This window comes from Oncorhynchus kisutch, linkage group LG23 (assembly GCF_002021735.2).
Source record: "Oncorhynchus kisutch isolate 150728-3 linkage group LG23, Okis_V2, whole genome shotgun sequence".
NCBI classification, from domain to species: Eukaryota; Metazoa; Chordata; class Actinopteri; order Salmoniformes; family Salmonidae; genus Oncorhynchus; species Oncorhynchus kisutch.
Genome location: NC_034196.2, coordinates 20,559,493 through 20,586,929, shown reverse-complemented (window position 1 = coordinate 20,586,929; position 27,437 = coordinate 20,559,493). Strand labels below are relative to the sequence as shown.

At 39.6% G+C, this 27,437-nt stretch overlaps 1 protein-coding gene across 1 annotated transcript; it reads left to right on the top strand.

Annotated features, from left to right (window-relative positions):
- Nucleotides 1-25,889, top strand: tbx5a (T-box transcription factor 5a). The gene is made up of 9 exons (XM_020458355.2): nucleotides 1-399; nucleotides 1,453-1,625; nucleotides 2,266-2,360; nucleotides 4,125-4,244; nucleotides 5,754-5,901; nucleotides 13,789-13,941; nucleotides 18,903-18,994; nucleotides 21,611-21,843; nucleotides 22,017-25,889. The coding sequence occupies exons 2-9, from the start codon at nucleotides 1,482-1,484 to the stop codon at nucleotides 22,604-22,606; spliced, it is 1,575 nt and encodes a 524-aa protein (XP_020313944.1). The 5' UTR covers nucleotides 1-399; nucleotides 1,453-1,481; the 3' UTR covers nucleotides 22,607-25,889.
- The last annotated feature ends 1,548 nt before the right edge of the window (nucleotides 25,890-27,437 follow it).

Sequence of the window (27,437 nt, the reverse complement as noted above, 5' to 3'; positions counted from 1 at the left end):
GAGAGAGAGTGAGAGGAGGGAGGGGAGAAGGTGGTGACGGATCTGCTCCTCTGTAAACTTGCTATACTGCTATGTGCTATCAGCAGGGAAGGCTTCCCGAACAACGGTCATCGACTCTAAAATGTACAATAAAGTAACACCGCGTGCTTATTTTAGCCATCTTTGCTAGACTCCTGAATCTTCTTTCACCTGTGCGTTTTCGCTTGGTCACCGTACATTTGGACTTGCACTGAAGATAGAGAAAATCCATGGGGATATTAGATAGCCTTTTCGGGCTACACATTGGGATTATACATTGAATTGGGTGGACATTTTTCGCAAACACTTTGCATTTTTGAAGAAACGACCTCTGCTGTGCCATATCTTCACGACATTGAAAGTGACGTATCTGGTTACAAGGTAAATCCGTTTTTACTGTGCGGAGTATTCCGCGTTCCTGTGGTCAGTGGTTCACTATTGTCGTTGTTATCGCAGGTCATTTTAGTGTAGGACCTCGTAGTGGACGAAAATACTCTGTTTTTGCATGGAGCCACGTCGTGCTCTCTGTTTTTATGCCTACAAATACATGTATATGTTTTGCAGTGATGGTTGTTACCAACACCATCCATGGTAGGCTATTGTTTTTTGTTTCCATTGGCATTTTAGGAATACACAACCTATAGGATCTGTCCCGAATTTATGTTTTTTTGCGACCAGTTGTCTATATTCTCTACAAATACGAACAATGTCAGCATCATCAAATTTAGAAACCTTCAATGAGTGGTGTCCTTGCTATGAATATATCACAATTGGTATGTTCATTATAGCCTAGCCTACTTTTTACAAATAGCCTTCATCATTATTTGTTTTGTAATCATTTGTGCTGTTATTGAAGTCTTTATATTATTCTTTATTGTGGCCTATCAGTTATAATGAAACGCACGTCATTTGTCCAAAGGGTGAAATATATTAGAAGAGTAAAGACAGTGTAAAAACGTCCTTATCCTTATTAATAGTTCTCTTTACTGGTAATGAAGTTATATTTTAAGGAAAAATATTGACTGATATTTTTACAAAATTAACCTAAATAAGTTGTTTGTGATCAGTGTGTGTGTGTGTGTGTGTGGGTGGGGGGGGGGGGGGGGGGGTATTTGTCAAATACACTATTTCCATTCAAGATCGTACACAGTGCATGTGCGTGAGACAAAATAAATAATAATTATTACCGATTCCCTCAGGGAAACGTAACTTCTGAATTGTGTTTAGGCAACACAACTTTATAGGAGTCATGCACCGCTCACTGCATTCTATGTGTGTTGGCCATGTTAATAGCAGGCCATGTTGTCTAATGATGGCTACATTTTATTTTGGCCTACAACTCATTAAAGACGGCCAATGTCACATCAAAAAGTTATGCGCATATTCAGGACAGAGAATGGGAGGTTGAAATGCGCTTTTGTTTCGATCTGACAGTTGGGGCCTTGGTCTCCGGAGCTCCAGACATGGCAGACCAGAAGGAAACATTTGGACTGCAAAATTCGCCCAGCGGGTCAGAGTCAAAGGAATTACACACTGAGAGTAAAGCAGAGAAACAAAATGGAACTTCGAGCAAATCTCCATCCTCCCAGACGACATATATTCAACAGGTCAGCTTTACACGCTATTTTGAGCCTATGTACTTCAGGTCTCAAGTCACTGCCTAGGAGTTATTCTGGACCTGTATCTAGGCCTACGTATTAAATATGGATATCTGTAAACGACTCATAAGAGGAGTACGTGCACTGCAATCTTTTCAGACCTTAGTGTGCATAAAAACGTAGAATTACCATTGTTTTGAACTATAGCCTATAGGCTACAAAGTTTCGTGAAATGATCATGTCAATCAACTCGATTAATCGCTTGGTAGTTGGTTACCGTAGTCTAGTCCTGCAATTATTGCAGTATTTTCTTTGTGAGATTTTATTATCTGCCTATTTATAGTCAAATCACAGAATTTATAGGCTAGTTATTTAATAGGCTTAATGGGAAATGATGGTATACTATTTCAGAATAGTAGCCTGTTGTTTCACGAGGTAGCCCAATGTGAATGTTAGGCTAATATGAAATGATATTATGTCTAGGTTTTTGTTGAACTATTATGGAATTTATACCACAGTGCAACATTTATCCTGTATGAATGACATGACATATGCATAATACTAACTGGGCTAAATAATCTTACCAATTGGTCGTCTCCACTGCAAGAACGGTCATATTGTTATTTCTTTTACTTGTCTAATTTTGAAGGGAATGGAGGGGATAAAAGTGTATCTGCATGAGAGGGAATTGTGGGCGAAGTTTCATGAGGTGGGGACGGAGATGATCATCACCAAAGCGGGAAGGTAAGAGAGAAACAACTGCTTATACTGGCATTAACGGATTATGCAAATACGTTTGAGAAACATACAATTGCATGTGAGGTTATGTTTTAATCATTATTAGTAAATAAGAATGGTCAGCATTTAGTGGTTTTAGTTTTGACAGTGCTGTCTGAAAAAGTTATTTCGTCCATACATTTGCTGTAGACCTATGTCCACGGAGAAAATAGATTTTTACAAATCTTTTTGTGTTGCAATAGTGATAGCTATACTGATGCTGTACTCGTTTTCTAGAGGGAGGCCTACTGTATTTACACTTCATTTTTTACCAATGTACCACGGCATAGTTCCCTAAATACATCTAAAGGGATATAGTCGGTTTGAGACTAGTTTTTGGGCAGATAAATGTACACTAAACATGCTTTATAGCCTATATATCCTCAAATATTTTAATCCTGTCATTTTTTCCACCCTTTTGTTGTCTTTTTCCAAATTGGATTATGATATTACTTTTTCTTTCTTTCTTATTTCCTTATATTCTTCATGTTTGCCATATTGAAAGCATTATCGAGTGACTTTTCATGACAAAAAAGGCCAACACGGCAATTGGGCTTATTGGGTAGACCTGTCCTGCTCAGAGTCTCTCACGGAATATGGTTGAGATATTCTTCTACCTCAACTTAGTGTGAACTTGAATATGCATGATGGTCGGTGGTCTCTGCTCATGTTAACAAATCGTCTTGTGGCTCTTAGATAGCCTATTTATTATTCATTTCAGCTATGTCTCAATATCCTTCCAGTCTGCACTAGGTTCGTGTTTTTTTCTCAACTGCATAAAGCAGTCTTTATATTCTGTCCATTCATTTTCCCGTTATTGGCTTGAGACGTTATTATCCCTCCCGCCCTCGTTATTAACCAGCCCTTACCCCTTTCCATCACCTCGCGGCTGCCTCTTTATTCAGGCAGGTCACCCGTTTGAGAAACAGCTTGTAGGCCTGGAGGCTTGGATCCCAATCGGCGTGCGACAGCAATTTCTGACGTTTTTCCAACCTGATAGACCCCATTTCATCAGGGTACTTGTGTAAACGTTCTGAACATATGCACGTATGTTACCATGCATCTGATTACCATGCATCTGGTTTTAGTGACGCATTTGATGCAAAAGCAGCTAACGTTTATTTCACCGTGAAACTATAGGCTCTTCTTTAATACATGTTTTATTTTGTTGACGTATGCATTCGCTTCAGTTGTTGCATGTGTGAAATTATGTATATATTATATATATATATATATATATATATATATATATATATATATATATTAGGCTACCTAATTCCCTTACATTTTATTATGTTTGATTGATTGTTGTTCTACCTTTCATTTGGTTATGCATAGGCTATCTGACGTTGATAGCATATACATGCATTGTGAACCAGTAGGGTTCACACCCTGACCCACCCCAAAAGACGTGCAGTGTATGCATAGTTGGTCATATGTTGATCTTTTAAGATAGCTAAGTTTGAAATAAGTTGTGGGCTTCTATGCAACGACTGTGCGTCAAGGTCGTATAATTTCCTTACATTTGACAGTGTGATTTCGGAAGTAATCAATTGATATTAAATTGAGTTGAATATCGACTCTTGTCCCTAAATGTGATTGCATAGACTGTAAATAATCAGAAATGTCCTTAAGGAAATATACGGTAACTTCAATCACCAATAGCCTATAGCAGGCATAATGTATTCATGTCTGCACTTACATTGTGGAACTATATTGTTTCATTTGCAGGCGAATGTTTCCCAGCTTCAAAGTGAAGGTCACTGGATTGAACCCTAAAACGAAATACATACTCCTGATGGATGTCGTGCCTGCGGACGACCATCGCTACAAGTTCGCCGATAATAAATGGTGTGTACGAATTTAACAAATACAGTTCCTCTGGGATCGCATCAGAGCTTATGTCCACAGCCTTATGACAATAAGTAGCCTACCTGTATATAAGATATGAACATGTCATATGTAGCCTATTTTTGACCCAGGATGTTTCACCTTGTAATGAGGTGTTTTCTGTTTGCAGAGTGCAACACCCCTACTGAGTTTTAATAACTTTACAATGCATTTCTGGAGCATATGGGTCTATAGCTATCAGGCTATTGCATATAGATAGAAGGAAACTGTAGTCAATGTGCAATAAAGTAGCCTAGTATTAGGTCGTGTCCAGTTTATGTAAATAAAGCATTATACTTCACACATTGGAATGAGATTTATAATCAGTCCTGGGACTAAAAACGTTTTTTTTTATTGAAATTAGGTTGGCCTACGATTTATGGCTCAGATTATATTCGAGGGCATTTACTGGTTCTTTAGCAAACTATTCATTATAGCTCAAATGTCTCAAAACGTTGATCTTTTGAGAAATGCAGCCTTAGCCTAAGTACTAAACGTTTACCAATTCTGAAGAAGAAATAGCTTCCGTGTGGTGTAGGGGGATCCTTGGCAAATGTTGGGGAGTTGTTCTGACTACCGACTAGAGGTGGTTTATGCGAATTAATGAACTCATATTTGTGTTGATGTTTCCTTTGGTGAGGGTGTAGATCTCTTTAGACAGCTCTGAAATACAATCTTCACCATCAGCGAAACACAGCCTATAAACACTAGTTGTTAGTGTCATGTCCATCTGGTCAAGAATGCCTTGTTTGGGTCAGTGGTTTTCAATGGCGAATACCGCCGATAATGATCCGTTCAGCGCATGTTGTGGAACTAATCTGCTTTTGGTCAAGTAGCCTAGGTTACTGTAAGAAAATAACGTTCGCCCTTGCAAAATAGCATGCAGGTTATTGGTTATGCTAATTGGGCTGACCCAACCCAACTGTCCACGTAGCACGACACACCTAATGTAGACTATTAAATAAAATAAAATATATATTTAAATTATTGTCGCGTAATAGCCATTTTTACAATACTTCGTCATTCTTATTCCAACGGGTTGAGAGTACAGGCTAAACAAAATTAGGCTATAGCTTACGCGGACAATACTACAAACCAAAGGCTAGGCTACAACTAAAGGCATTTCTCAAACCTTACATTTCATTAACTGGATAACCTTGATAAAATCTCCAGTTTTGGAACAAACCCTAAGCCTACTTCCAAATAGCCTAACTGAATTTATTTCGAAGAAGCCTTGGCTACATATTAGGCTAAACCACTATTTCCGATGAAAGGGGAAAGGGAACTTAAGCATTTTCATTAACAGCATATTTTAATTGTGAGAAAGTATTTTTCATGAGTGGAACAACTTTGTAGGTTAGAGGTCGCTTTTATCTGCTCACATAAGCGTAGGCCTATCGTACCATTTATAGTTGGGTTAATTTAGCTGTGATTTGAGTGTAAAACGCTGACTTTGGTTCTGTGATTCAGGTCCGTGACCGGGAAGGCCGAACCTGCCATGCCCGGGAGGCTCTACGTTCACCCGGACTCTCCTGCGACGGGGGCGCATTGGATGAGGCAACTTGTCTCTTTCCAGAAGCTGAAACTGACGAATAACCACCTAGATCCTTTTGGACACGTATGTGTTACTTAACTCTTCATATGTTACGGCTTTGTCTGCAAGATGCTTGATGAATTTCGTAAAGGATTATAATGATTAACACATCATCTGCATGCATTAGTACAGACAAGAGGTCAGATGGCATCCGCTTCTTTCTTTTTAACGACCTATTATTATGAACTCCCAAGACCCCAGATTTTGTGATCCATGTCGGAAACAAAACAGCAAACAAAATCATCAATTACGTCATCTATTTTCTTCGAATTTTGATTTTGGCTAGATATTTTATGGGGTCGGGGGGTGTGGGTGACATTTTGGCCAAATTGCACATCTCAACAGAGAATGCAGGATTGGACAGATTACAATAACATACAATACAACAGTCATATCACGTATAGGACATAACAACAGCCCCATGCTATAGTTGACAATCCCCAAAACAATAGTGGTTGTTATATAACTTGAAATAAGGAAGTAGATAATGCACAAATAAACCAATTAAAAATGATATAAAGCTAAGTGATACACTTCCTCTATACATCTCTTGAATTATAACAGGCAGGAAAGTAATATCAATATTGGTCACTTCCTTGTTACTTCTAATTGTATGAAGCTGATAAGAATTGCAGTTGGTGGAACCTACTCTTTCTGCCCAGCGTGAAGCAAATATGTGATATTACTTCAGCATAACACACTGGGTGCAAACTAAAACACTATAAAAGGCACAAAATCAGTCACAGATTTAATAGCGACTTGTAGTCATTGATGATAGCTGTAGTAGGGAGTATGTTAATTGGAAATCATTTTGTATTGTTTGCATGTGTTGAAGTCAGTAATAGGCCAGATTTTACTCACTTTGACTATCACTTACAGCACTATCTTCTGCCTGATCACATGACTCCATTGGCGGTGTGTGAGAATTGATAGTGATTTTTGCCTTGCCAAAACCCAGCTAGTAGAATGAAATTGGAGCTCAGTTCAGTTGGAATGTGAAAAGTGTTGTAAATTTCGCGGCCAGAATGCATTTTTGATTGGTTGCAGTGGTTCCTGGCTTGCCCTCTTTTGTGTCCAGGAAGTACCATGGGATTCATAAATGAAATACTGGTGCCGAGCCAAAAAAAAAAATCCATCAGCTTGTTGGTCCAGCTGGCTGAAATAACTTTGAGACGATTTATAATTACTAGCTTCGACGTGGAGCTAAAACATGTCGGTGAGGTAGCTTGAGCCAGGAGGGACCTGAAACGTCTGTAAATTAGGCAGAGCAGAGCAGGACCTCACCTCCTCAGCCAGAGAGCATGCTGCTATAGACCAGTCTCTCCTATAGCGTTTTGAAACCATTTCCATTGGTTGAAATTCATGTTTTTTATTACTGTATGTTTGGAAATGACTATGAATGTGAGTTTATTGAAGGGATTTCTGATATTCCTATGATAGATTTCTACAGTTAATTGTATATGGTCAATGTTAACATGCATCTTAATGACTATCTATATATTTTGTTTCTTATTCTCAATAATTTAGATGGTATAATCTCAGCTATTTGGGTTACATGTTGCTAATTGAGCCTTTCGTGTCTATCTGATACCAATAGTATGCATATAAACATATAGTATGATTACCCATTTTCAACTTAGCACCTACGGTTTATCCAACACAACACTTATCACAAGCCTAAACTATGGCTTTGATCTTCCTCTAGACTTGCGAAACATTTTTCCACGTTATTCATCTTCTCCAAAATGTGCTGGCGCTGGTGTGCTCGTCCAGTCCTCCCCACACATGTTTTTGCCAGCTGGGTGGGTTGTGGATATCTCACTGTTTATGTTCGAATGGCAGTGTGAGATGAGCAATAGATGATGGTGTACAAATTCTGCTAATCCAAAGTCTTCAGAAAGCTCTCTGATGTGGAGGAACTTGAAAGGCAGCCGCAGGGGACCCAGGGTGATCCCTCACTATCATTAAATACTATCATACAGAGTCGGGGGGAATGGAGATGCAGAGAGCCAGGCAGCAGAGAAGGCGTGTGCTGGAGGCCTAGTGGGTGGTCTGGTCTGCTCTACTCTGGTCGCCCCTTCAGACAGACAGACAGACAGACAGACAGACAGACAGACAGACAGACAGACAGACAGACAGACAGACAGACAGACAGACAGACAGACAGACAGACGACAGACAGACAGACAGACAGACAGACAGACAGACAGACAGACAGACAGACGACAGACAGACAGACAGACAGACAGACAGACAGACAGGACAGACAGACAGACAGACAGACAGACAGACAGACAGACAGACAGACAGACAGACAGACAGACAGACAGACAGACAGACAGACAGACAGACAGACAGACAGACAGACAGACAGACAGACAGACAGACAGACAGACAGACAGACAGACAGACAGACAGACAGACAGACAGACAGACAGACAGACAGACAGACAGACAGACAGACAGACAGACAGACAGACAGACAGACAGACAGACAGACAGACAGACAGACAGACAGACAGACAGACAGACAGACAGACAGACAGACAGACAGACAGACAGACAGACAGACAGACAGACAGACAGACAGACAGACAGACAGACAGACAGACAGACAGACAGACAGACAGACAGACAGACAGACAGACAGACAGACAGACAGACAGACAGACAGACAGACAGACAGACAGACAGACAGACAGACAGACAGACAGACAGACAGACAGACAGACAGACAGACAGACAGACAGACAGACAGACAGACAGACAGACAGACAGACAGACAGACAGACAGACAGACAGACAGACAGACAGACAGACAGACAGACAGACAGACAGACAGACAGACAGACAGACAGACAGACAGACAGACAGACAGACAGACAGACAGACAGACAGACAGACAGACAGACAGACAGACAGACAGACAGACAGACAGACAGACAGACAGACAGACAGACAGACAGACAGACAGACAGACAGACAGACAGACAGACAGACAGACAGACAGACAGACAGACAGACAGACAGACAGACAGACAGACAGACAGACAGACAGACAGACAGACAGACAGACAGACAGACAGACAGACAGACAGACAGACAGACAGACAGACAGAACAGACAGACAGACAGACAGACAGACAGACAGACAGACAGACAGACAGACAGACAGACAGACAGACAGACAGACAGACAGACAGACAGACAGACAGACAGACAGACAGACAGACAGACAGACAGACAGGACAGACAGACAGACAGACAGACAGACAGACAGACAGACAGACAGACAGACAGACAGACAGACAGACAGACAGACAGACAGACAGACAGACAGACAGACAGACAGACAGACAGACAGACAGACAGACAGACAGACAGACAGACAGACAGACAGACAGACAGACAGACAGACAGACAGACAGACAGACAGACAGACAGACAGACAGACAGACAGACAGACAGACAGACAGACAGACAGACAGACAGACAGACAGACAGGGAACCAACCCACAGTATGTCTGTCTGTGCTTCTTGTTGTTGTTTTTGTAAGAAATTAACACAATACTTTTAGTGTATAGGTTACATGACAGATGTGGGAGTTAATTGTAACCTTGTCTTCTATCTACATGTTGTAAATCAAATCATCCCAATGGTTTGTATCATTGTGAATCTGTTAGCCAGATAAAGGGAAAAGGGGACACCTTTCAGTTGTTCAACTGAATGCATTTCACTGAAATGTGTCTGCCGCATTTAACCCAACCCCTCTGATTCAGAGAGGTGCGTGGGGGTGCCTTAATCGACATCCACATCATCAGTGCCTGGGGAACAGTGGGTTAACTGCCTTGCTCAGGGGCAGAACGACAGATGTTTACCTTGTCAGTAACTTGTACATTTGCAGTGCAGGTGATATACGCTGATGTTCATAATTTATTTTTAAGTCCCCAACCAACCTTCATTGAAGGCTTTGTGATGGGATTGGTGAATGTGAAGATACAGTGCCTTCGGAAAGTATTCAGACCCCTTGACTTTTTTCACATTTAGCTACTTTACAGCCCTATTCTAACATTTATTCAATTGTTCCCCCCCCCCTCATCAATCTGCACCCAATACCCCATAATAACACAGCAAAAACAGTTTTGTTAATGTTTGCTAATTTATACAAAAATAGAAAACTGAAATATCACATTAACATAAGTATTAAGAACCTTTACTCAGTTCTTTGTTGAAGCACCTTTGGCAGCAATTACAGATTGTGTCTTCTTGGGTATGACGCTACAAGCATGGCACACCTGTATTTGTGGAATTTCTCTCATTCCTCTCTGCAGATCCTCTCAAGATCTGTCAGGTTAGATGGGGAGTGTTGCTGCACAGCTATTTTCAGGTCTCTCCAGAGATGTTTGATCGGGTTCAAGTCCGGGTTCTGGCTGGGCCACTTAAGGACATTCAGAGACTTGTCCCGAAGCTACTCCTGCGGTGTCTTGGCTGTGTGCTTAGGGGATGTTGTCCTGTTGGAAGGTAAAACCTTCGCCACAGTCTGAGGTCCTGAGCACTCTAGAGCAGATTTTCATCAAGGATCTCTCTGTACTTTGCTTCGTTCATCTTTCCCTCAATCCTGACTAGTCCCCCAATCCCTGCCACTGAAAAACATCCCCACAGCATGAAACATGCCACCACCATGCTTCACAGTAGGGATGGTGCCAGGTTTCCAAGAGTGACGTGTGGCATTCAGGCCAAAGAGTTCAATCATGGTTTCATCAGACCAGATAATCTTGTTTTTCATGGTCTGGGAGTCTTTGTGTGCCTTTTGGCAAACTCCAAGCGGACTGTCATGTGCCTTTTACTGAGGAGTGGCTTCCGTCTGGCCACTCTACCATTAAGGCCTGATTGGTGGAGTGCTGCAGAGATGGTTGTCCGTCTGTAAGGTTCTCTGATCTCCACAGAGAAACTCTAGAGCTCTGTCAAAGTGATCATTGGGTTCCTGGTCACCTCCCTAAAGAAGGCCCTTCTCCCCTGATTGCTCAATTTGGCCGGGCAGCCAGCTCTAAGAACAATCTTCTTCCATTTAGAATGGTGGAGGCGGCTGTGTTCTTGTGGATCTTTAATGCTGCACACACTTTTTAGTATCTTTCCCCAGATCTGTGCCTAGACACAATCCTGTCTCGGAGCTCTACGGACAATTCCTTCGACCTCATGGCTTGGATTTTGCTCTGACATGCACTGTCAACTTTGGGACCTTATATAGACAGGTGTGTGCCTTTCCAAATCATGTCCAATCAATTTAATTTACCACAGGTGGACTCCAATCAAGTTGTAGAAACATCTCAAGGATGATCAATGGAAACAGGATGCATCTGAGCTTAATTTCAAGACTCATAGCAAAGGGTCTGAATACTTCCATAAATGAGATGTGTTTTTCATTTTTAATACATTTGCAAAAATTTCTACAAACCTGTTTATCGCTTTGTCAATATGGGGTATTGGTATTTTTTACATTTAATTCCCTTTTACAATAAGGCTGTAACATAACAAAAAATGAATAAGTCAATGGGACTGAATACTTTCCAAAAATATTCACACCCCTTGACATGTTCAACATTTTGTTGTGTTACAGCCTGAATTTAAAATAGATTTAATTTAGATATTTTTTGTCACTGGCCTACACACAATACCCCATAATATCAAAGTGCACTTATGTTATTCAACATTTTTACAAATTAATTTCAAATGAAAATATGAAATGGCTTGAGTCAATAAGTACTCAACCCCTTTGTTATGGCAAGCCTAAATACGTTCAGGAGTAAAGATGTGCTCAACAAGTCACATAATAAATTACATGAACCCACGCTGTATGCGATAATAGTGTTGAACATGATTTTTGAATGACTACCTCATCTCTGCACTCCATACATACATGTCTCTCAGTCGAGCAGTGAATTTCAAAAACAGATTCAACCACAAAGACCAGGGAGGTTTTCCAATGCCTCGCAAAGGCACCTATTGGTAGAGGGGTAAACAACAACAACAAAACAGACATTGAATATCTATTTGAGCTTGGTGAAGTTATTAATTACACTTTGGAAGGTGCATTAATTAATACACCCAGTCACTACAAAGATAGAGGCGTCCTTCTTAACTCTGTTGCCTGAGAGGAAGGAAACTGCTCAGGGATTTCACTATGATGCTGCCATTAACAACATTGTAGTTACTCCACAATACTAACCTAATTGACAGAATGAAAATAAGGAAGCATTCCATACAATGCATCCTGTTTGCAACAAGTCACTAAAGTAGTACTGAAAATACAAAGTGTTATGTTTGGGGCAAGTCCAATATAACACATTAGGGAGTATCACTCTCCATATTTTCAAGCATAGTGGTGGCTGCATCATGTTATGGGAATACTTCTAAACATTAATGACTGGCGAGTTTTTTAGGATAAAAAAAGAAACGGTATGGAGCTAAGCACAGGCAAAATCCTAGAGGAAAACCTGGTTGAGTCTGCTTTCCACCAGACACTAGAAGATTAATTCACCTTTCAGTGTGACAATAACCTAAAACACAAGGTCAAATCTACATGGGAGTTGCTTACCAAGAAGAGAGTGAATGTTCCTAAGTGGCCGAGTTACAGTTTTTACTTAAATCTACTTGAAAATCTATGGCAAGATCTGAAAATGCTTGTCTAGCAATGATCAACAACCAATATGACAGAGCTTGAAGAATTTTGAAAATAATAAGTGGGCAAATGTTCCACAATCCAGGTGTGGAATATTCTTAGAGACTATTTCGTTTTTTCCCACAGTATTTATCTGATTCAATGTTTTATAAATCTCAAAAATACTTCAGCTTTGACCCATTGTATTATCATGTAGAACATCAACCTGAGTCATAATGCATTTCCAGTGTTGGCTGTTGAAAGACGTTGACCCATTTTTGTTAAGAAGACAATCAATTTCATTGTACACTGACCTACTATCAAGGTGCTTTTGGAAATTCACAGTGGATCCCAATTTACTCTCTATTTTGAGGTTAAATTGTTCCATCAGTTGTGAGAATCCATTGAGGCCATGTCTTTGTAGTCAGCGCATCCTCTCCCTTTTCTCTGCAGCGTGCTTGAAAGGCACAACAAAAAACTACAGATAACAGATAGGAGGAATACCCGAGGGGCAAGGGTTCATGAGGAGGTGAAGGAGAAAAACACTGTTTTGTTATCTCTAAATTTAATGAAATTAAAAACCATTAGATTGCTCACGGCTGATGCCCATGACTCCATAGTATGTCAGACCAATTAAGACTAAAGCCTGAGAAGAGTTCATGGCTCAAGTTCAACTGGGTGGACCGCCGTCTTAATGTCGCCAGCCAGGCCAGTGGTAGTAGTCATCACTTGGCACAAACTAGGTTAGGGGTCAGGGGGAAAGCATGGAAAGAGAAGATGTTCACGTGTTACAATGGGAACTCATCTCTTTTGACATATGTGCATTATCATGTAATGTAAACAGCGTTGTATGTATGTATGTATGTATTTATTTATTACTGAATGCATTACTGTCATACCCTTCAGTGATGGGCTTGTAGAGTTAGGCAACATATAAACTATGCACACATTTACATTTTGACTGTACATTCTATCGTCAAATATATTTACATGCTTTTTCTTCCGAATGGCTATGATTAGGCCTATTGGTATATTCACGGTTTTATGAAATACGTTGTATGTTCTATATTAGTATGTTTCTGTTCGAAGCAATAGCAATAATATTTTGTCTTTATCTTCATTGTCTTGAATGGGTTTGGATTTTTTGGAATGTGATTTTGATAATATCAGAATTTGGGTTATGGCGGGATTATTCATCAGGAGAAATTGTCAAAATACAAAAGGCGTTTAATGGAATACATTTCTCTCTTCAGATTATCCTCAACTCCATGCATAAATACCAACCCAGGATTCACATCGTGAAAGCGGATGAAAATAATGGCTTTGGCTCCAAAAACACGGCGTTCTGTACCCACGTATTCCCCGAGACTGCCTTCATTGCGGTAACATCTTACCAAAACCATAAGGTAGGCCTAAGCCTTCGACTTTTGACATATTTACGCAGTGGTATTATGTATGTAAGAATAGCCTAAATTGGTGTGAATTTGCAAGTGCATTATAAATGTATAAGCCTAATTACAATCAGTTTAGAACGAATGAAAACGTTTTGGCATATGGAGAAATCGAATTGTTGCATTGCCCTTTTGCCTTCTCAATTAAAAGTAACAACGTCACAACACATATAGCCTATAAAATCACTTCATGGATCAATCGAAATCAGTTCCTGAACATCAGAATGTATGCCCACATTGCTGCTAAAGACGTGCCGGGAAGATGGAAAACTGATAAATGGGCTGATTATCAAAGATTGAATAATAAAGCGGATGGAGTGTATCCTTTCGCCACAAATGGAGTCCGACGTAGGCCTATGTCACCATGAGCAGTGGCAGAACATGAGGTTCACGTCTGATTATCACTGATATCATATTCAGATTATTGACAGATGTGAATATTGGTCGGGGAAACCACATGTCCGAAATATTGGACAAGGCACGACCTCAAGACACTTTAGGAAATTTCAACTGGTGCAGTTTCATGACATTTTAGTGAATGATACGGATTGCAGATAAGGCTCAGGGAGTAAGTATAACGTCCATCATTTTGAACGTTTTATTATATGCTTATATGTGCTTTATTATGTTCGAGCTTTATAAATAGTGTATTATTAACAGGCTACTACAGTTATTATTATGACTATGCATATTATTTATGATATTAGAGAAAATGTAGGTGTTAGCCTATAGCCTGTAAGAAATCAGCCTAAACCAACTTGTTGTTTTTTTTGCCCGAAGTTGCAATAGTATATATTGTGATGAATATCGATTACAAAAAACCTATTTATGCATGCATGTATCTTATTTGTATAATGTAAATGTAGACTAATAATTCACAGGTTCGAACATGATTTCGCACATGAACGAAAATATTAACTGTTTAGCGTCCTGCTTTCTTAAAAAAATATTTAAAGTACAATTTTGTCACTGACTTAAGAGCATTTCAGTATTTAATAATATTTATTCGTCTTTATGCAATTAATGGTTACGGTTAGACACAATCCGTCTCCCATGGTACGCTCAGGGTTATTAATTATTCAGAAAGCCAACTTCCTCACTTGAATATATTTTTTTTTACTAAAATGTGATGTAAGCCTATATAAATTATTTTCAAAATATTTTCAGACTGAAATGAAAACACTAAGAAAAATATAGGCATAGTCTATTTTACAAACCTGCACTTAAATCCCTGGAAGATAAATGGTTCAAGTGTTGTAATTGACTTAATAAGTATGTTTTAAATTCAAAAGTGGGTATATTTTCAATCATATAGTGTGATATTGTCCTCTATGAACGTTCAAACATGCAACCACCTGTTGCATGTGCTTTATTTTGGCTGCGCATTGGAACGTTTATTTACAAAGAGAAGACAAAGAGAAATCATATCAAACGATTACATTTTCCTCAAATCCGACCAGGCATACGCATAATCTTAGGAGTGTTGCCCAATCATTTCTGCGTCCGTTTAACATCCGTTTTTAACTATGTCTGAGTCAGATTTTTACTGTGGGACAGAGGGAATGTGCAGAGGGTAAGGACCCTTAATGTGTCCTGAGCCAATCCGAATTCCCAAAGACTCTGAGAAACAGGAAATACAAATGACTGAAACTCTGAAGAAAACATTAATTAAAATCAGGGAGTTTGAGGGCTCCTGAGAATGCAACATGGGCTAATTATTATTATTAGGCCTGCCAGACTTCCAAACAAACAGTCTATTCTGATTTCCTCAACTTTTACCACGAATACCTAATCAAAGAATGTTACATCTGCCAATTAAGCTAAGAAAAAGTTATCATGCCATGCCTTTTGGGGGAACTCGCACCACCTGTTAACAGTTTATTCAGAACGGCCAAGCTATACTTGCATTGAAAACAAAACATTTCCTTCTGAATAAACTATTTCGAAAACAACTCGCCTTTTCATATCTTCTGGTCTCAAATTAGTTAGTTCTATACAGGCTACAGAAAACACTGGGCCTAGGCCTATGAATCTGAACGTATTGGCTAACTCTTAAAATTTATATTTGCATTGTGGTAAATAGGCCTGATTAACAAATGCAGTAATCTATTATGGCTGAATGTTTGTCATGATTGCTATCCTTGGTAGTCAAGGCAAGTAGGCTATCTAACGACCCAGCATTGGTAACAACTTGCTTTGTATTTAACGGGGTGTTTAGGCCTATAAATGTCTCCAGAATTGTTAGGAAACTGTCACCCCAGGCTTGTAGTTTTTTCACACGAACAGGGTTAGTTCATGCATGGCGCTTTCATGCAACGGCACACTATACAATATGTATACCTTTGGGCTCAGTTTGGAAAAATTCCTACATTTGTATAGTCTGGTATGAATTCGTCCAATTGTAAATATACTGTATGTAACCTGGTTGACCTGCATTAACATTTCGTGCCATTAACATTTGCATTTACTATGCTATTCAAATTTGAAGATAGCATTCTTTTTCATGCCGCCCTTTGTAATTTCATAGGCCTTTTCACCTGAAACACCTTAAATTATCCTGCATAGGCCTAATTGGTTTACAATTAGATAGGGATATTAAGCGATTAAATATCAGTTAGACTTTTAGGTAGGCCTATAGCCTATTTTGTTGAGCATGTGTAGGCTACAAGTTATTTTTGCAAACATTTTGTACCACCAACAGTTATTTTCAAAATGATTGCTTTTTTAATAAGCTAGTTACTTTTTGAGAAATCATTTTGAGAATCATGTTATTGAAATATGGTAAGATTCAATACCCTCATACTCCTGTATTATCCACACTTTATTCTACATTTGCTTCCCAAAGAAAATCTAGACTTTTGCCAAACGCACAGTGCATTAACGAGAAGCTAAAAACGTGTATGTCTCAATGAGATATATTTTACAAGGTTTCGTAGAAAGTGAAAGCCAGCGCGTGGACAAAAATCCAGGTTTATTGTGAGGCATGAAACACAGCAGACCAGCCAACTAATTAGGCCTACCTGCCAGAAACCGCGTGCCCTGCATTCTGTTGAATCTCAAATCGTAATTTTTGCGGCTGTTAGAACTTCATTCCATTATCCATTATCCAAAATCTATGGCTATGGTCCAATCTGGAAAATAATATAATTGTTTCCTAGATGGGCTACTTGCTCTCTACACTGTAAAAAGTAACTGCTTAACCCATTAAAGAAATTGAGTAGTGGCTACTAAAATGTATCCAGTAGTCATTAAAACTCAAATCGTACTAACTCATATGTCATTACGATTTCTTATCACTTAATATTTTCGAGTACTGTTTATTATTGAGTAAATAACTTTGTGTTCTGCTAATATAGTTCGTTTTTACAAATTAATATTAATTAAGGTTTTAAAGTCAATCTGGCATTTATTAAACAAGTTGTACTTTCTCGATTTCAATGTTTTACATCTTTACTTAATATAATAAAGTAGTAGTCAGACATGGATCTTTGAGTAAAAACACTGGATTTATCTGTGTTTTTCTGATGTATAATTATTACATTTTTGCAAGTTATGAATTCCTAATAGTGCCACGTGGCTCTGTTTTTAGAGGATTGTGGGTAATTCAAAATGTTTACACTTTATGATACTTCTACACAATGTTGTATGCATGTTTGAAGAAAGTAAATTATATTTCTAAAATAGTATTCAGCAGTATGTTGTGCTGAGTTGTAATTGATCATGATGAACACATATCAAAACCATCAGACAAATTGATGTTCAATATTGAGACAATTCATTCCCACCGTACAGTATATACAAGGTGTGCAGCACTCTTAATGAGAGGTATATGTAGCATCCTGTAATGCTCACAGCTCTACCTCCACTTACTGCTAGAGGAATGAGTACTGTGCTCAACAATGCCTGCTAAGGTGGGTTAAAATACGAAATCTTCAAATAGATACACATTTTAAACATGAAGACACGATCACTCAAAATTACCAATCAGAACTACTTACGCTTGGAAAAAATTTGTCACAAAGGTAAATCATTTAAGTAGAAGGGACGCTAAATGTATATGTTCACTACAACAAAAATTAATTTTCAGGTAATGTCAAAAGTTATAGTTCAGAAAACAATGCAATTTAGTGTCAAAAAGTTCACACAAAAAAAAACAGTTAAGTATTTTACAACTTAAAAAATGAAGTTATAAAGTGACATCACCATATATGTTTAAGTATTGAACACTGAAATAGTTTGAGTTGGGTTACTCGAATGGTTCTAGGCAAGGGTTTCCACACCCAAAAAAATGTTAGCAGGGCTAATGACCTTTTACAGTATATAGCTCCATGGGAAATTACGTTTCTGGCATCAACTTTAGATCTGTAGCCTGATCCACTTTAATATGTATGGAGTTGTATAGTACAGCAAGCTAATGTTAGATGATAGAACATTTTCATATTTACATTAAATTAATGAAATATGTTTTTCAGAATTAAATTGTGTGTGTAATGGTCTGAGCACATGGCAATGTAATCTACATGTTAATAACTAAACCAGGGGCACAGCAACCAACTAGTACAGTAGGCCTATTATGGCAATGCTTTTGTGAGGTTTCTTTCCTTTTGAGTGCTTATTTGAAAAGTTAAGATTGTCATACAACTACTGACCAGCGTGTGTGTGTGTGGACCTATGGCCAGTGTTTCATCCTAAAACCATCTTGATGCTTTATGATGTTCCACATGGGAGGGTGAAGAAGCTGGTTTTGAGTGAAGATGTGTTTGAAGAGGCTTTGAAGGACACAACAAGTCCTTCTCACAGAATATAGGAAAAAGGAAATGTGTATGACATTGGGATGTAAAGTTTTCTCTTTACATTAAATTGTAGGCTAATTGATGGTTGAATCACTTATGACAAATGTGCGGTCTGTTTTGCAGATAACCCAACTTAAGATAGAGAACAACCCGTTTGCCAAAGGCTTTCGTGGGAGTGATGACATGGAGCTCCACCGGATGTCCAGAATGCAAAGGTAGGACCTATTACAGTCACAAAGAGACCCATGATCGCCAATGGCTAAGCTTTGATTCAGTGGTTGACTTTTCTAACTCTAATAATCCAATATTACCATCATTAGAGGTTGTTTGGCACACTACATGGTAAACTGGAAGCATGCATTAGACAATGTAACCACAATTAGATAAGGATTACTGACATTCTAATCACAGTGTCACTTCACAAGCACCATTGTAATCCCTGAATCAGTGAAATGCAAACCAGATGAGTGTTATTTTCAGTGAGACCCACCACCCCCTGCCCCCCTATCCCCAGCTGAGTAAGTGTAGTTCTTGAGCAGGGGCCAGTCTTCATGTCCCAGGGCTTTTTATGGCTGATCTGGCAGGGCCTTCTGAACTAGCGACATCTCCCTCTTTACCGGGAGGGATATTCCTACCAGTCGTCTGTGCATTGATGATATGGCTGGTCCAGCATTAGCATCGACCACATGGCTCTTTTCCCTATTCACTCCAGATGAGTACTTTCACATGCATCCACACAGTGTGGAAAACACATTTTCAAAGAAGAAAATCTGGTTTGAAACTTGCCCAGATCGGCCAACAAAGGCGTTGCAAGGGCTTTCAAACAGAGGATTCCTAAATCGGAGAAAATGTTAAAGGAGTTTGGTTTACCATGCGCAAGTGACACTTTGCCTCCCATACATTTTATGTGGAATGGGAGAACAGAACATTCTCTCTAATTAGCCACTGCAGGTGGATCTAATTTTGGTAGTTTTGGTTGACTATGATTTTCCACATTGGGTGATGTGGTACACATTTAGCTAATTTTATAGTGGAATTAGTGAGAGAAGACAGAACAGTTTGGATGTTTGTCCTTTTTCTCCAAAACTATTTTACCTGCACACATAATCCATTTTTTATTCATCACTGGGGTGTTCACAAGTCTATATTGTATATTTAATATTGGGTTATCTCAGTCAGATGTTGATTAAGTTGGTTTATGTCACAATATAATACTTCTGCAAGTGGGATAGTTATTTTGTATAGACATTTGTAAATTGATTTCAATTGGCCAAAGGCCAAACCACACCATAACTCCGACATGCCACTGTCCTGTCTTGCCAAGTACAGTAAGCTCAGCACATCTGGTCTTGGTTAATATTTCCAAGGGAGAGCTTATTGCAAGATGAGGTCACTGGTTCAAAAGAAACAGTCAAAGGAACAGAAGTAGCAAAAATGGTCCATTCATAGATCCTCTAGATTCATGCAACTGGAATAAATGCCTTTCTTTCCACTGGAAACCAATCCTCCCGAACACTTTCTCAGCGGATCCTAAGTGGGTGTGACTCATTGATAGTCCGTGTGGTTTGTTAGTATTGAGAAGGGTCAGTGTCAGATCATTGGATGAAAGAGACAGTGTATACAAGTCAGCCATGGTTAATGACTTAGGTCAGGGGCAGTTCTCAAGTAACATATCTATCTTCTTTTGCATGTGAAAAACCATGATGAATGCAAATAAATGAATACTAAAGATAATTAGGAGGATTGATTTAGGATAATTAGGTGATGATTAAAGGTCCAATGCAGTCATTTTTATCTCAATATCAAATAATGTCTGTGTAACAATTAAGTACCTTACAGTGATTGTTTCCAATTCAAATGGTTAAATTTTTTATTTTAAATAGCTTCTTAGCAAAGAGCAATTTCTCAAGCAAGAATTGTTCTTGTACTGTCTTGGAATGGTCTGAATGGGGAAGGAAACCAAGAAAACTAGCTGTTTGGAACTCTATTTCTTATTGTCTATGAACTCATTTACTGGCTGAAATTCAGGCCGTCTTTTCAAACAGCTCTTACACAAACATTTTACAATTTCACAGGATTATTACAACCTCAGTGTGGAAATATATATAAAACACAAGAAAATCACATTTGACTGCACTGGGTCTTTAATAATCACTACTATTAGTAATAGTAATGGTAATTATAGTAGTTGTAGTAGTAGTACTAGTGGTGGTGATATATACTGTGTAGAAAACATTCTTTCCATGACATGGACTGACCAGGTGAATCCAGATGAAATGATCCCTTATTGAGGTAACTTGTTAAATCTACTTCAAATCAGTGTAGATGAAGGGGAGGAGACAGGTTCAATGATTTTTTTCAAGCCTTGAGACAATTGAGACATGGATTGTGTGTGTGCCATTCAGAGGGTGAATGGGCAAGACAAGATATTGAAGTGCCTTTGAACTGGGTATTATAGTAGGTGCCAGGTGCACCGGTTTGACAGTGAAGAACTGCAACGCTGCTGGCTTTTTCATGCTAAACAGTTTCCCATGTGGTCCACCAAGAATGGTCCACCACCCAAAGGACATCCAGACAACTTGAGACAAATGTGGGAAGCATTGGAGTCAACATGGGCCAGCATCCCTGTGGAATGTTTTTGACACCTTGTAATGTCCATGTCCCGGTGATTTAAGGCTGTTCTGAGGGAAAAGGGCGAGCGACTCAATATTAGGAAGGTGTTCCAAATGTTTTGTACACTCAGTGTAAATTGAAGAAGCATACAGTACTATAAGTGTTATGATCATTTCGTAACCCTGTGTGTGTGTGTGTGTGTGTGTGTGTGTTTGCAGCACTAAGGAATACCCAGTGGTCCCTCGCAGTACGGTGCGCCAGAGGGTGGGCACAAGCCAGAGCCCATTCAGTGGGGAGGTGCAGGTTATGGTCACTCCCAGTGGCCTGGCCTCCCAGTACACCCAGTGTGAGAATGGGGTCACCAGCACCTCACAGGACCTCCTGCCCCAGTCTGGCTGTTACCCCCTCCCCCACGAGCACAGCCAGGACTACCATTGCATCAAGAGGAAAGGTGGGCCAGGCTATCATGATATATGCATGCCAATGGGATGGGTTGTTGGAAGCATATAAAAGGGAAAACATAGTTGATTACTAATGTATAAATATATCAATTGTTTTGCTCAGCTGATTAGTCTACAATATGTGTAAATACTGCAGCTGTAACTGTTTCCTGTCTGTCTGTAGTGGATGATGACTGTCACTCAGGGGAGCACACCTACAAGAAGGCTTACCTGGAGAGCTCCTCCAGCGAGGACGACCATTACTACCGTCCCGTCAGCTACCCACAGAGCCTGGGCCTGCCCGGGGGGCCCTACAGGACCGAGTCTGGCCAGAGGCAGGCCTGTATGTACGCCAGCGCCTCCCAAGGGGCTGAGCCCGTCCCCAGCCTGGAGGACATCAGCTGCAACACCTGGGCCAGTGTTTCGCCCTATGGCAGCTGCTCCGTCACCTCCATGCAGCCAATGGAGCGGCTGCCCTACCAGCACTTCTCCGCCCACTTTACCTCGGGGCCCCTGGTGTCCAGACTGAGCGGGGTGGCAAGCCACGCCTCCCCGCAGCTGGGCGAAGCCCACCACGCCATGTACCAGGGCCCCATGGCCCACCAGACACTGGGCCGCCAGTGTAGCCCTGGGGCAGGCATCCAGTCGCCCACCGCAGGTCTCCAAGGCAACGAGTACCTGTACTCGCACGGGATCCCGCGCACGCTGTCGCCTCATCAGTACCACACAGTGCACAGCGTCAGCATCATGCCAGAGTGGAATGAGAGCAGCTAAAATAACTTTCTTCATAGGGAAGGATGGAGAAGTTGGATAAAAAAAGGCCCTTGATAAGGTTGGGCTTTAGATAAATCTATATTTATATTTTTGAAGCAGTACAGTACGGCAGTGCAGTCTCATGAGATTAATGAGGCATGACTGCCTAGAGCATTGGACTTTGGTGCTCAGAGGAACTGCGTGACTGTCTTTGCAGTTGACTTCTTACTGTGTCTAAAGGCAAACATCATGAGGATGGGCAAAACAAGGTGGAGAAAAGCATTGGCCATGAAGGAGACTTATAAGGAAACTAAACAAGTTTAAAACCCAATGCTTTTGCATGAGTAACAGAAGCACAGAAGTGGCTTCATCGGGAGACCCCTATTTTAAAACTGTTCTGTTTTGATAGTGTATTTTACATCTTGGTGTTGCATTATCATGGTTTTTTTCTGCTGCCAATAGAAAGCTCTTTTACCTTTATCCTGTAGATTTGTAGATTTAAAATTTTGTGAAAAAAAATACCTCCCGGTTTTCATTTTATTCGTTTTTTTTGTTGTGAACTGCTTACCTTCTATATTGAACAAAAATAAACGCAACATGCAACAATTTCAACGAATATACTGAGTTACAAGTTCATAAAAGGAAATCAGTCAACTGAAATACATTTATTAGGTGCATATCTATGGATTTCACATGACTGGGCAGGGGAGCAGCCATGGGTGGGCCTGGGAGGGCAAAGACCCACCCACTGGGGGGGGGTCAATCAGAATATGTTTTTTCGCACAAAAGGGATTTATTACAGACAAAAATACTCATCAGTTTCATCAGCTGTCCAGGTGACTGGTCTCAGACAACCTCGCAGGTGAAGAAGCCAAATGTGGAGGTCCTAGGCTGGCGTGGTTACACATGGTCTGAGGTTGTGAGGCCGGTTGGATGTACTGCCAAATTTTCTAAAACGACTTGATGCGGCTTAAATAAGCCGACTTGATGCGGCTTATTTAATTCTCTGGCAACAGCTCTGGTGGAATTTCCTGTAGTCAGCATGCCAATTGTACGCTCCCTCAAAACTTGAGACATCTGTGTTATTTTGTGTTATGACAAAACTGCACATTTTAGAGTGGCCTTTTATTGTCTCCTCCACAAGTTGCACCTGTGTAATGATCATGCTGTTTAATCCGCTTCTTGATATGTTACACCTGTCAGGTGGCATGGATTATCTTGGCAAAGGAGAAATGCTCACTAACAGGGATGTAAACAAATTTGTGCACAACATTTGAGAGAAACACACTTTTTGTGCGTATGAAACATTTCTGGGATGTTTTATTTCAGCTCATGGAACACTTTACATGTTGCATTTATATTTTGTTCAGTATAAAACCGTTCTACAGAAATTCAGAGGCTGTGATTATTTTTTGTGGCTCTTTTGAAAAAAGTACTTGTTGAATTAATGGGTGATTTGTCAATCAACATTTCTAAGAGTAGAAAACATACTAGATACTTACGAAAAACATTGCATCGGTCTGCATTAGTTTGAATACTATAGCAGAAAAAAAATTTGTCCTTAGAGTGACAGTATGTGACAGTATGTACTGTAGAGGAAGTGTGTATTGATATCCTCTCTAACCCTGGCATGTAGCAACACACACTTTGACATGGAAACAATTTGTTATTTGCAGTAAGTCTAGGAACAGTGTGTGAAAAATGGACCCAGTATTCGCCTGCAACAACCCACATGAAAAAATACTATAGTATATTATGGCATGAATACTAAAAGTATTCACTAGTGTTTTTGCCAACTTCACTGTAGTATACTGTAGTATTTGCAGTTAACTACAGTATAAATACTGTAGTAAAATAACTAGTGTATATACTATAGTAATTAATGTAGTGTTTTTGCAGATTGTAGTATACTGTAGTATTTACTGTAGTATTTACTATAATGTTTTTATTTTATTATCTTTGACATAGAAATGGAGGATTTCTCCTAGAGTAAACCTACTAGAGAAATATTAAAAGGCCAAATTTTCCACAACCTGTAGGTACGACTGGGGTCTGAACAGATAGTTCAGAGCTCCTGCTCTTCTCTAGAACCTGAAGGGGACACATTATATGGTCTATACTTGGAATGTAGGTTTCTCACTTATGGGTGGCACAAATTGGGATATGGGGAGGGGAATGGTAAGGGTATATGCAATTAAATACTTTAGTATTTACTATAGTTAAACTGTAGTGTTTTTGAGGACTGTAGTGTTTAAGGATATTGGTGAAAACCACAGTATTTCTTTCGTGGATAATACTGTAGTATTTACTATAGTATTATACACTATGCTACCAAATTCTACAGTAAATACTACACATGATTGAGGGATACTACAGTGTGTAGTATAGTATTCTACAGTATACTACAACATTCTATAGTAAGTACTACTCATGATCGTGGGATACTACAGTGTAGTATAGTATTCTACAGTATACTACAGTTTACTGCAGAATAATATAGTAAGTCCTGTAGTATTCTATAGTAAACTGTAGTATTTTGCAATGTGGAGAAAGCTAAGAAACAAGAAACCTTCTCAAATAGCAGGTATAGTTCTCATTCAGACATGGCCCTTATAAGAGATTCAAGCCAGCATTGCTGAAAAGGTGATTGCATATTATGAAAACTTTTTTTAATCCAATTTTTATTAGTTGACTTATTTTCCATGTTGTACCGAGCAAATGTGTTGTATATCAATATTTTCATTTATGTTTTGACAACTGGCACTTCTCCCATGACTACAGTCATAAACTCAAACTGAGCAAACAACAAAGATATGTATGGTATATATGATTTAACAATGTGGAATGTAAAGGACGAGAGGCGCAGATTATTAATGACAAACCATGATCATGTAAAAGCATGGTCACTGCAGAGATTATAAACGATCTAAACATGCACATCAATACATACATTCTGCCAATATATGGAAGTCATGGTATATGTTAAAGGTGAGTTTGACGAATGTACAAAGACTTATTTTTGAATTACTTGTAGTCGATAGAATGCTACTTGTCAATAGTATTTATTTTTTTCCCATATTCTAAATCAACTTGCTCCTGTTGTATCAAAAGTTCAACCTGTTATTCGGTCCTGTTCTTTTTCTTACTTTCTTATTTAGGCTCCATTTATTTTCTTTTTTAACCATACTGCTTTAGGAATCAGGACATTCATTTAGATGTCAAAAGTCTAAGAGAGGGAGAGAGAGATGGATTATGTTGCTGTAAATAAACACGTGTAAATAGAATAAAGAATACTTGCAATACATTTAAGAGCATTCTGTCTTTTCTCATTTGACCTCTTTTTTTTATGATGCTTTTTGTCCTTTGTTTACATACACATCATTTGTATGAAAGCAACAAGTTGAAAATCTTGTCATCACAGTGTAGGTGGCAGCAGTAACTAATTGTGCCTAATAGTCCCCAGCATCTCTTGATTCAACTGATAATCCTGAGGATTAAAGGTCTGCTGTCTGGCCAACCCCTCTGAGCCCCTCATAAATTGTGTGTGTGTGTGTGGTGCTGGTTCACACCCTCTAGTCAACCCCTTGGGTGCAGTTGACCGGTTACCTTAGACATCGAGGACATATTGACCAGAGTGGACCACTCCTTGACCACTGTTTCAAACCACAGCCTGATGCACACGTTGTATTCTTTTACAGAACAGTTTGTTGTTGGACAGTCTAAATCAGGCTTGGAAGGTTCTCACTCACATTAATTCACTTCATGATCAGGACCATTTATGATGAAGTGTCCTCTCCTACATAGCACACAGTTTTTTAGAATGATCTAATTGAAAGCTATATCAATTCATTATGCTACAAACTATTTCTGTAAAAAATGTGGATGTGGACAAGTTTGATGTTGCAACGGGTAAAGAATGAGATGCAGCGCAGGGAGTGGCAAAGCTCTATCAATCAATGTGAAATTATTTTCTTGGTTGGGTTAGTGGAAGTATACAGATGTGGATCTTAATTTGATCACTCTTTTGTTGCCGAGAATTTTTGCTGTGCTGCAGGAAGTACAGATGAGCTTCGTGATTTGCATAAATTCACTGTAAATCCACACTAAACAGAGTTATATTAACAGTAATCCACTTTTCATGTAGCCTCATTTTGACCAGCTAATAGCCTAACCACTGATCAAGTAACATTATGGAGTAAACGTTCAAATCCTGTTGCTACAGGATTATTTTGCTGTGACAATACAGGTAAAATTAAGATCCAAAACCTGTAACAGTTCATTTCACATCCCAGCACACAGATGTGTCACTCGGTATAAGAGGATATCACAAGATGATACATTACATGACCAAAAGTATATGGACACCTGCTCATCGAACAGCTCATTCGAAAATCTTGGGGATTAATATGGAGTTGGTCCACCCTTTGGTGCCATAACAGCCATAACAGGGACTTGTTTCCATTCAGCCACAAGAGCATTAGTGAGGTCGGGCACTGATGATGGGCGATTAGGCCTGGCTCGCAGTCGGCGTTTCAATTAATCCCAAAGGAGTTCGATGGGGTTGAGGTCAGGGCTCTGTGCAGGTCAGTCAAGTTCTTCCACATCAATCTTGACAAACCATTTCTGTATGGACCTCGCTTTGTGCACGGGGGCATTGTCATGCTGAAAAATGAAAGAGCCTTCCCCAAAATGTTGCTACAAAGTTGGAAGCACACAATTGTCTAGAATGTCATTGCATGCTGTAGCGTTAAGATTTCCCTTTACTGGAACTTAAAAGGCCTAGACCAAACCATGAAAAACAGCCCCAGACCATTATTCTCCCTCCACCAAATTTTACAGTTTGCACTATGCT

Excerpts from the sequence above, each read along its gene's own strand:
- tbx5a (XM_020458355.2), top strand. The coding sequence starts at position 1,482 with ATGGCAGACCAGAAGGAAACATTTGGACTGCAAAATTCGCCCAGCGGG. Across the intron at positions 1,626-2,265 it reads AGACGACATATATTCAACAG|GGAATGGAGGGGATAAAAGT; the intron begins GTCAGCTTTACA and ends CTAATTTTGAAG. Across the intron at positions 5,902-13,788 it reads ACCTAGATCCTTTTGGACAC|ATTATCCTCAACTCCATGCA; the intron begins GTATGTGTTACT and ends TTCTCTCTTCAG.